Raw genomic sequence first — 12,157 nt, forward strand, 5'->3', positions numbered from 1 at the left:
GCCAATTGGTGCATGAATCATATTAAAGGCATAATTTATCATTTGCAGATGAAACAAAAACCGAGCACTAGTGCTTTAAAATAGTTCTAATATGTAAGTTGTCAATAGAAGCAACCACTGTAGAAGTTTGAATCCATATAATCTTTTTAAGTGTTTTGAAATGCACAAAATGTGAACAATAGTTATAATAAAAATGTTTCCAGACTAAACTGTCTACAGTTATGGTTTAATGAGAAAAATACTGATATCTCCTAATATTTTAGGCTTTATTGGACATTTTATATGGTAGGATGTTTTGTCATACAACAGACCTACACATATGCATCACATGTGATGTCTTGAACATTTTTTCAATCACTGCTCTCAAAGGTAAACAGGACTTTTAAGCGTTAAAAACATGTTTACCACAAGGTAACAGGAAAACTCATTGCTTGTGTTATGTTGCTAGCATCAAGAATTGTTAGCAAAATGAGACAAAGTGACTACAGCAGAGAGTTCATGACAAGGGCATACCAACTGGAAAACACTTTCCTTCCTTGGTAGCTGCCCTGCTTGGCGATAATCACTTTACCTCTGTTCAGCTTTATGACGTATTGTTTAATAGCATAGTATTATTATTTTATCTACCAAATAGAATGTATGCAGATTCTAATGCCAGAGAGTGCACAAATAATCATGTGTTTATGCAAAATAAGATTATATCAGATTATATTATATTAGATTAGATTATATTTTGTGTATACATGTATGTTCATAGTGTATATAACCACTCCTTCACAGGCAGGTAATGTGTTTGTTTTGTGTCATGTGGTAACATATTAACTTTGTACTTGTCTCCTTGTAATTGAAATGTCTTGTCATTTATTCCATACATTCTAATATGTTGTAAGGGTAGGATGCGAATTATCTATAGGCACAATTATGTATTTGAAAGTCGCTTGAAAATCTGAGGCTTTGATCTACTCCTGTTACTTTTGTCTGAGAAGTAATGAACTTACCGAGTAACTCTCACAGTTCTGTGCATTATGGCTAGTCTGCTACAAAGGCTTTAAAGTGTGACGCAAGTCATAATTCTTTGTAGGTCATTGCTATGATGTAAGTTTGTGTAAGTTTGTGTTACTATATGTGTAGAGTGTGAGATAAATCATTCTCTCTATGCAATAAAGGCTGGAGAGGAGTTCATCTTTAATGAGTTGCACACTTACCCAAACTACAGGGTAAATGCACTAACATTCACAGCACAGAGGTGATAGGACAATGTGCATACTGTCCATGTGATAGATCATTCACAGATTTTTTCTTTCTTTCTTTTAAAGCGGGGGGGGGGGGGGGGGGGGGGGGAGGTGAGGATATTATTTCCAGGGTTGTTTTAAGTTGGAGGCCACCCGATACTGGTACTGCTGTGGAAGTGCAATTAGACTTGATGTTTGAATATTTTGAACTAACCTAAACCTGTCAAGGACAAGCTGATTTTGCTACTGTGCACTCCCGTTATAACGAACACAGTTGTAACGAAATTCCGGTTTAGTACAAGGAAGTAAAAATTTAGGCTGCAACACAAAAGGCTCTATGTTTTTTATTGTTTATTTAGTTCAGTTAAAACAAATTTTCGATGTAATGAAAGAAAACTGCCGGTCCCGAGGACTTCATTATAACTTGAGTCCACTGTATAACATGTTTCCCATAGACATCTGCCTGAGTATACTTGGGACTTTTCTAACAGGTTAAACATGTTAATTTACAGGTATTGGCAACATCTGTGTGTGACTTGCTAATTTAACAAGGATGTGCCTTTATCTTTTATTGTCAATCGTAAAAGACACTGAGGAACTTATAACGTTAGCTGTTTTCTAGCTTTTCTGTACTAATTTAGATCTGTAGATAAACGGTCAAGGCTAACCTTTATAGTGAATGATTCTTTCTAAATGCACTCTCGCAGTCACTGCCTCCATCTACTGTACAAGGCAGAAGAGTTTGAATCAGCTGTAGGGACTCAAATTTGATGTAATGCATAGTTATTTGTGAGACTTTCAAATTACTCAAGGTCTTTAACTGTACGTTTGATTCTGCATGTGTAAATAACAGCTGCATGCCATTATGAAGACAGTTATATGAGAACGTCTTGCACATCATCTTTGAGAACATTTACTGGTAGTACCACATGTTCAAACTAATAAGGCCATAGTAAAACACAGATGATATGGAGTAGTGACATTGCATTTATAGAAAATGAGGATTTAAATAAATGTAATTGACATCTGTGTTGCAAATTGAGCTAGTTTGTGGCATGTCCAAATTCATGAAATTCTTGCGTCGATGTAGGGCAATTTGTCAATCAGTTGCAAAAAATTTGCAGCATGTGTTAAGTCAGGGCTCGACATTAGCTGTGTCCTGGGGCCACTAAAATTGGTGTCAGACCCCCAAATTTATCTAGTGATGAACCGATCGGGCAACCTAAATTCCAAATGAATTATTACTTTTGCTTTTATTTCGGGCCACTTCATATCTTTCCAGGCCACCAAAATTTCAGATTTGATGATTGTAGTGTCCCAAACGTGCCCCCAGACAAAAAGTCAATGTCGAGCCCTGATTGAGTGCTCTAATAATGAAGTTTCTTTGCACATTTAAGTCATAGCAGAAGTAATAGAGAGTTGTTAACTTGCAAGTCCGTTGTGTCTTAGTACCATTGTAGAGTTGCACTGTCACAAGGAAGTTTTTTGTGTATGTAAATAAAGATGCACTATCTAAATGAATTTGATGAATTAACATTTCTTTCTTCCTCTTCTGTTACAGAATCATGTCTGTAACTGTAATTTTTAAAACCAGAGACAATGACCAAAAATATCAAATACACAGTATCCATCCAGGAGATAGGGACTGCCTGCAACACTTATTGCTCTAGTTGCCTTAGGTTCATTCACTCTCTGATAATCACCAGTGCAGTGATAAAGTTATTGTTTGCCCTTCTCCTTCAAAATCACAAGCATTCTTGCTTTGGACACTTTGCACTGCATTGAGTGATTTCATTTGTGGTTGTAAGCAAAGATAACCGTGCCACATATTGTCTGATATTCAAACTTTTTAATAGTGGATCTTTGTACATTGTTCATGGTGTCAGAAACTTTTTGTTTGAAGAGAAACCTTTTATCGTGTGTGATCTTTTCTTTCAGGAATTTGAAGGATTTGTTTGAGTCCCATGGTCCCCTTCACCTGAAAGACCCCATCCTGATATCATGGTTCATAAAGCTGCCCTTTGAACACAAGAAGCTCATCCTAAAGGAAGGAGGGCTAGAGACCTTCCTGTGTCGTGCTCAGGATATTGTGCTCGTAGGCAGGTATGCCGGCCTCTTACGGGATGAGCGAATATGTCGTGAGCTGGCTGAAGCAGATCCTGACCCTAGTCGGCACAATCTTTCAGGAATGTCAGAAAGCACAACCCTCCGTAACTCCTCCCTCAATCCAAACGTTCAGCCTTTTGTCCCAAGGGAAGGTGGTTACAGACCCATGCAGCAACTCGACTCATTTGATGACATGTATGATGCAGAGAGCAGCGACGAAAGCGATGATGAATCTGACAGGGAGGATGACAGTGATGGAGACGGAGAAGAGTCTGAGGAGGAAAATGATGAAGATCTGGAAGAAGCCGACACTGAACAGGAAGTTTGTGACCTTCAAGATCCACCGACAAATTCCACATTTGTAGAGGAAGAAGGAGCAGAGTCAAGTCCTTTGACATTAAGTGTGGGTGAGATGGAGACAGAGTTTGGGAAGACTGATGCCATTGATGATGATGACTTTCATTGGGAGGACCATTGGAACTCCAAGGAGCACTCCAGAGAGGACTTCATGGAAAGTGATGATGATGATGAGGAGGAGGAGGAGGAGGAGTACAAAGAGAAGGGGGATGAGGAGAACAAGGAGAAGACAGAGGAGGAAGAGAAGGAGAACAAGTGGGAAGATGAGATGGAAGAAGAGAAGGAAAATGAGGAGAAAGAGGAGGTAGAGGAGGTGGTTGAAACAGAGGAGAAAGAGGAAAATGAAGCAGATGATGTCGAGGAGAAAAGTGTCCTGGAGACGATGGTAATGGAGGGAAAAAATGAAATTCCAGAGGAATCTGCTACCATAGCAGCAACAGAGATGATGAAAGGCGAAGACACCGCTATATTAGAGGAGCAGAACCAGGATCAGAGTGAAGATGGCTCCAGTCCAGATAGTTCTCTAGAAAGAGAACAGCCTCAATCTGAACATGGCGATGGTATTGATGCCACAGATGATAGCCAGTCAGATGCCAGTCAGAATGTCCAACCAACTCATCTTTCAGCATCCTCCAGCAGTGAGATGCCATCTCCTGTGGAGGACCCTCCCCTGCCTGGTAGCCATGTTTCACAGCCTGGACTCCCAAGTAAAGAGGACAATGTTGGTACCACTGTCACTCAACAAGACTTCCCTACAGCATCAAGCCACGAACAGGATTTCCCGTCTGCGGAATCCTCTGAGACGAGAGATATCCCAATCCCCTGTGATGCGACTAAAACCAGCTGCAGTGAGCCAGAAATCTGCTCATCTATGGACAACGAAATAAATCCCATATCTGTTGACTCCTACCCATGTAAAACCACAAGCGTTAAGAGTTGTAGCTCAGGCTATTCTCATGTTGATAGTGTCCAAACTTCAGAGAGAAAACTGGAGGAATCCTGTGATGAGCCAAGAACAGATCCTAGTCAGCCTTCTGTTGATGGTCCTACCCGGGGCACAGAAGGATTAGGGAATAGTGCTTCAACTGAGGACACAGCAGTAGCAAGCAAGGAGGATGGTGTCAGTCCCATCACCCACAGCAGTGACACTAAGCCACCAGAGGAAGTGTCCAGTACAGACAGACTTTGTGATCAGACTGAGGCTGATGAGTTTCTGCCTATATCTAGTCCTGGCATCAGTGATGAGAAGGAAGACGCTGGTGGTGACACGCCTGTTAATGATGCCTTGAGTCTGGCCTTTGGTGACAGGGCTGGTGACCAGGAGGGTGACCAGACTGTGGCTACAACAGATTTGATCGAGATTAGTGATTTCAGTTCTGATGAGGAAGAAGATACCAGTAGTGATTCATCTTTACGCAAACGTCAGCCTTCTCGTTGCTTAATTCGTATGTTGGAGGAGGCTGATGCTGAAGCAGAAAAGACCATGGCTGATGCTATAGCTGCAACAGAAACAACCAAGGCTGATGCTGCAGCTGCAACAGAAACCACCAAGGCTGTTGCTGTGGCTGCCACCCCTGAAAAAGACACACAAGGTGCAGTCGCCAAACTTAATCCACGGTCAGAGGATTACTGGAAACAGATGTACGAGGAGAGGTTTAATGCATGGATGGAGAAAAGGCCGCCCTCACCTGCAACCAACACAAGAACGTTTGGAACCAACACAACTCTGGACGTCGTCGAGATGGAGCAGGAGATGGAACAGCTTCAGGTAGGTGTGCTTTGATGGATGTGGTTTCTTGGTTGTGGCTTGTTGAGTGTGGTTTACTGAGTGTGCTTTGATTGGTATGGTTTCTTGATTGCAGTTTATTGGTTGTAGTTTGGTGGGTGTGGTTTCTTGGATTTGGTTTCTGGGGTGTGGATTCTTGGGTGTGGCTTTGTGGGTGTGTTTTTTTTTTTTTTTTTTTGGGGGGGGGGGAGGTTGTTGATGTTGTTTCTTGGGTGTGGTTTCTTGAGTCTCGGTTTGCCTGATGTGGCTTCGCTGTTGGATGGGTTCTGTGTAGTGTGCAGGGTTGTGTCAGATGCAAATAGCTTGCCATATATTTTTGTTTTCCTCTGTAGATGTGATATGACAGTTGGATTTGTCTCCCTCTGTTGACAAAAAGACACCAATGGTTGGGATATCTAATACCACCATTCCCTGCCAACCCTTACTCCTTGTAGTGCTTGCAGAGAGAACTAATGAAAGACCGATGATCGTGGGGCTAGAATTGAGAAAAAAGATTTACCTGCTGCTGACAGGTTCCCCCCATATGATCAACTTGTACGCCTCTCAAGGAACCCGTTTGCATCCATTTCTGGGTTAAAGGGATAGTATACTTTTTCGCCAAGATGGGGCTTCAGGTTTCCAACTTTTTTGTGTGTGAGATAATGAGAAGCATCTTATGAAATGTGAAATGTGAAAGATCATACAATTCTGGGAGGGATTCAATTTTTTTTTAATATGAAAATTGGTTTTGAAATGGCTGAGATATTCACAACAGTAAAACAAAGGAGTCCTATTGAAAGGTGTGTCCCACCTTTTATTAATGACCCCTTTGTTTTTGGATATATAAGGCATTTCAAAACCAATTTTCATCGGATAAATTTTAAGTCCTCTTATAATTGCATGCTCTTTCACATTTCATAAGAGGTTTCTCATTACCTCACAAAAAAGCTGGAAACCTGAAGCCCCCATCTCAATCAAAGCTATGCCATCCCTTTAATCACCAGGGACATTTCACCTCCAGCAAGCAAAATCTCATGCTGCAAAATGCATTTTTTTTTTTTTTAAGACATGCTTCAAATTTGTGCATAAGTGCAAGCAAAGTCCCTTGTGAAACCCCTCGAATCAAGTTGAAGCATTCATTTTGGCCCTGGGGCATTCAATTATACAACTTGCTCATTGAGTATCTGTACATATCAACCTGTGTTCTATAGAATTGTTTTTTTTAGCTTTCTCATATTTCTATCTTCATTGTCATAAAAATTTCACTTTGTTTGATTGTTCATTTGTTTGTTTGGTTGGTTTTTTGGGGGAGGGATGTCATTCATTTCATTTTTAGAAAATTACCCACAACCAAAATTGTATTCGTAGGATGTCCTGAGAAATAACAACTGTATACACGTGCAGACTTCTCTACCCTTTTGGGGGCAAGGCAATAAATGTAATGGGTCTTCTCTTCTGTTGTCTCTGTGAGGGACATGATTAGTTATCCTCTCATCACTCTCGGCATGATTTGTTGGTAACCATTAAATGCTAGTATACACATCTTCTGATTTTTGCATTTGCAAAACAAATAATTAAGTAGAATGTAATACAAACAATAAGAAATTGAATGGATGTCAAAAGTAATTTTAAAAAACTTGAATAAATTTACTTACAGATATAATGTGAGAAACCCATTAGGCCTGAAAATTTTGCATATTGCACACTTAATTAGCAATTTAATGATAATACTGATAATAATAGTGGCTACTTGTATAGTGCAAAGGTCCACCTTTCAGTGTTCATGGCCTTTTGATTTAAATTTGATTTTGATTTAATTCAAAAGTTATGAACGTGCTGTATATTGACCGGTGTGAAATTCCATGTGTTGATTTAGCTCGAGTCACTTGGCATCCATGCCAAATCCCTTTTCATTTCATCATTGGGGGGGGGGGGGGGGGTCTCCTCATGTGACTAATTCCACATGGTCTCATATTGCGCAAGACAAACTATTTGGCAATCACCTTGTCATTTCCTCTGTGAATGTAGAAAACTTTGCAAGAGAGCATTATTCAGCTAGAGCTGTCACAGAGAAAAGGCAATCAGGATCGGCAACTTTTGGCACGGAGAGAAGTCTGCATGAAAGGGGAAAGGCAACATCTCAAGGTTAGGACACCATTCCCACCCCTCTATGAAACTGTTTAACCTAAAACCCTACACTACAAAGCTTTGAATATAAAACAGATTAATTAACTAACGGCTTGTTAGGTTTAAAGATTCATTAACTAATGGCATGTTGGGTTAAAGATTCTGTTTCTATGCTTTATAGTATGCCTTGATTTAAGCATGTGATGCTCTGTGGATAAAATTTTTCAAGTTACTGTTCGTGTGAAAATCATTTTGCATGATAAATGTGCAATAGTGAGGCAAACACGTGTACAACTATCGGTATCCTACACTTATGATGGCAAACTACAAAATGATCTGTTCACAGGATGAGATTGATCAGCTGAAGCATAGTGTGCTTGAGAAGGAAAGAATGGAAGATCAAAACAGAAAAGATCTGATGAAGAGACTGGAGGAAGAGACTAGGAAATGCTACCAGTATGAAGAGTAAGTTTCTCTTTATTATGTATGTTTTATATTTCTTTTTGATGTGACTGTTTATATGTCTGGTTATGTGTTTGTTTATTTCTTTATTTGTCTGTTACTCTGTCTTTTGTGAATTTGATCTTCCAATAGTTCTTTGAGTGATAAGATTTAGGAACATAATACAGTATTTTCAAGCACTTTGTTTATATACTGTGTACTGCATACCTATACATGTACGTGTGCATCTGACATTTGTGTTGGGATCCGAGTTAATATCTGTTTGCGAAATTCACATTTAAAGACCCCAAGAAGTATAATTGATGGTGTATACAGAATTTACTCATACAACAAAAACTGATATCTGTTGCTCCAAACTCAATAAGCATGAAAACTGAAAGAACGAAGTGTTTAGAATTAGAGGTCTGTGAAAAAGCTGTGTAAGCTTCTGAATGCTATTCATCACAACATACGTTGCCTAATCACAAATTTGGAGTATTCCCAACATTATTTTCAGTCACAATATAACTACAGACACTTTCAGGAAATTACTTTAGAGACACATATTTGAACCATAACAAGTTAGTTATGTATTTTTTTATCATAATTAAAGTTTGTTTAATTTAATGTGACTTATTTTCTATGATATTGTAAAACCATGGAAAAATGACTGAAAATGTATTCAGCACTAACAAGTTGTTTGATATTGTATTGTTTGTTAAAGGAAGATCTTTGGAAGAGAAGTACAATTTGTATGATTGTAATCTGTGCTTCCCATGTTCCTGATATTCCTTTCAGCATACAATGATTATTGCGTGGAGTTGTTTGAAATTTAGATCCATTTTCCACTTTGTTGAACTTCATCTTACCAACAGGCAAATCAGGGAGTTGGAGTTCATACAGACTGAGTACAGAGCCCTCAAGGACACACATATACAACTCACAGAGACTTGGGGAATGAGAAAAAGATGCTCCGTGCTGAAATCTCCAATCTAAGGGTTAGTGACTGTAGAAAGACATTCTGATCAGAATCATGAGAAATAGTTCCATTGAGAAGAATAATGATAATATTATGAAGTACAGTTGAACCTCTCGTATCCGGACAAGTCGGGACCGGGGCTCATCCGGATAAGGGATTTGGCTGGATACGGGAGACTCATTGCTTTAAATACATGTACAGATACATACACATGTACTGATGTAGCCCATTGTACCCATTGTAGTACCACATGTAGTAATGTGTATACTGCAACCTTTTCATTGTTACATTTGGGGATGTTTGGGGATGTTAAAATGTCTGAAGGTAAGCAATTTGGAAGGAAATTTGATGTAATGTATGTTAATCATGTTGGAAGTAATATGTAATTCATGTGTGTTTGTGTAGGAGTTCTCAAGGAGTTAGGAATCCCCCTTTCCTCCCGGAAAAAAAAAAAAATCACGGCGAGATTGCGTCCGTATAATAGAGAGATCCGGATAAAGGGAGGCTGGATAAGAGAGGTTCAACTGTACATCAAATATATATCAGTTGAGAATGATAAGGGCATTAAGGTGCCTCGAACACTATCGCAATGGCTCTAGTGACAACTCAACACCCTTATCATTCTCTGCCGATGATATATTAGCTTGTCATATAACATGTGCCTGGCCAATGCAAAGCTAACCCTAACCCAAGCTTACTAAAGTCATGAAGGTATATTGTGTCTTTTGTAGAAAGGTATATTTTAAAACCACGCTTCTTTTGATGGTCCATTGAATCTGTTCTTTCTTAATATTCTTTGTATGACACAATGTGCTTGGTTGATGCCATTTGTTTACTATTGCTAGTCACCTGGGGTGAACTACATGGGGTCAGTAGCATTGGCAGTTTTCTCTTTTGTGGATAGGTAGGTAGACCACTTCACTGGTTTAGCACCCTGCTTTTTATGCCTCCGCCAACGAAGTGGCCGGAGGCATTATGTTTTCGGGTCGTCCGTACGTACGTCCGTTCCGTTTTGTTTTTGTCGATATCTCAAGAACCGTGTGATGGTTTTACGTCAAACTTGGTATGAGGTTATATCCTGGGGGGATAAAACTTTGTTTGGATTTTAGGGTCACGGGGTCAAAGGTCAAAGGTCACAGGTTATTTTTGTGAAAAAAAAAAGCTTTTGGTAACAGTATTTTACATACTATGAGACATGAACGTTTAACTTGGTGTGAGGGTAGACTCTCGAGTATGACAAGACAAATATTCACTGGTATTTGGGGGGTCAAAGGTCAAAGGTCACCAAGGTCCTTATGATATAACAAAAATGAAATATTTTTATAATATTACAGATGTTAGACCCATGAAAGCCACTGATTAACATTGTGTTTGATCGATTTAAAAAAATTCTAAAACTGAGCTGCCTGACCAGTCTAATTATGTTCAGATGGATGACACAAGAATGCAAAAATAATGAAAGTAACACATTAACTATGAAGATATCTATGATAATTGCATTTATTCTCGGTCCGAGAATAATTCTAGCACAGTAGTCTATGGAGGTGATTTCAAATTTTTGCTTTTTTGAAGTACTAAATGATAAGTTTGAAGCAAAATATTTTCACAGCTCATTTTTTTACACCTTATCAGATATTCTGATAGCATTTAGGACCATGCAGCTCAGATTTTTTTAAACTGAACATATTAGGAGAATCATGCATTATGGCGGAGGCATATCAGTCGCCATAGCGACATTTCTAGTTTATGATGAAATGAAGTGGGATCCTGACGTTGTGAGTTATGAAATAAATTGATTTTTCACGCCTTATGCTTTTCCCATATCTTCTTTTTTCTTTTCATTTTTAGAATCACAAAAGAAAAATGTGATTTTTTTTTTTGCTGTATGAAAAATATAGATGGCAATCTTTGTTTAGGGTATGCTGTGAATGAGTGAATGCAAGTTAGTTTGACTTTAGGGAAATTTAGATTGTAATGTCATGGACTTTGGATGTTTTACATCTAATTATGATATGCCAAAGAGGGTCAAGAAAAAGGTTTTTTTTAGGTGATGTAGAATATTTAGATATAGAATAGTTTTCTTTCCCGTGTACTTGCCCACAGGATAGTGCAAAGACAGACAAAAGTGTGCACAAGACCCTGTACCAGCAGTCTAAGAACCTGATGGCGAAGAATCGGGAGCTTGAAGCAAGGCTGGCAGACTCTGAGGGTCACCTGAGCAGGACGGAGGCTCGATGTAACCAGCTTGAGGCTGAGCTGGAGAAGTCTGAAGAGGGGAGGAAAGAGATGGAGGTAGCAAACCAGACCTTGAGGAGAGAGAAGGAGGAGGAGGAGAGGGCGTACCAAGAGAGGGCCATGAAGGCAGAGGTGAGGTCGTCTTTCCATCCTTGTCTCACATCAATCTCACTTTAACCATCTTCATTTACTGTAAAAGTATGTAATGTGGACATTTTCACTTATAGTCAACTCCACCTAAATCGCTAATGCATGTGTTGAATAATCAGCGAAGTCAGTGAAAATGTAAAGTCACAATTTACATATGTAGTCTTACAGTTGTACGTATGTTCTTCTTCTGTACACACAGAAGTCGATTATGCCTTTAAATGCATTTTCCTCAGTCCTGTTGAGATTGACTTGTGAGAAGTTGATTGTATTTTGTGCGACGTAAAAATAAAATTTTGTGACTATTATTGCATCTGCAATGTATGATTATATGTGTATTGATAGAGTTTATCTCTTTGATTCTGCCAAATGCGAAACACAAATAATTCATTATACCTGACTAAAGGGTTAAACATGTCATGTTTTTGTTTGGGGTTTTCTTTGTCAGTGCCATCAATATCGTCAATACACTCTTTGATGTAAATGTTCTAGTCTAAACTGTCTGAGGATTACAATGTCACTTGTTGAAATACATATATCTAACAACTCGTACGGGACACTATTGCAACTCCTTTATCTAACTCTGATGTACTATCTTGTGCTCGAGAAGCCATTTTTGGTCTGGGAAGCCTCGTGAGGGAAAAAAAATTGTCACTCAAACATTTATTTTACAGGTTTTGTTGTCATTTATGAAATAAAATAGACCAGGAAACTGATGGAAGATTGACAAGAATAAGTGTGGAGAGTGCTAACATCACATATAAGGCG

At 39.0% G+C, this 12,157-nt stretch overlaps 1 protein-coding gene across 1 annotated transcript in view; it reads left to right on the forward strand.

Annotated features, from left to right (window-relative positions):
* LOC139723068 (uncharacterized) overlaps window positions 1-12,157 on the forward strand; it is a 50,411-nt gene that overhangs the window by 22,797 nt on the left and 15,457 nt on the right. The window contains exons 17-20 of the mRNA XM_071634373.1: window positions 3,171-5,463; window positions 7,934-8,052; window positions 8,904-9,003; window positions 11,330-11,374. Coding sequence (XP_071490474.1) covers window positions 3,171-5,463; window positions 7,934-8,052; window positions 8,904-9,003; window positions 11,330-11,374 — 2,557 coding nt within the window. The remainder of the gene's footprint in view (window positions 1-3,170; window positions 5,464-7,933; window positions 8,053-8,903; window positions 9,004-11,329; window positions 11,375-12,157) is intronic.

The sequence above is a fragment of the Diadema antillarum genome, unplaced genomic scaffold, assembly GCF_040938485.1.
Source record: "Diadema antillarum isolate AM-2024a unplaced genomic scaffold, OU_Dant_1.0 scf00000001, whole genome shotgun sequence".
Lineage (NCBI taxonomy): Eukaryota > Metazoa > Echinodermata > Echinoidea > Diadematoida > Diadematidae > Diadema > Diadema antillarum.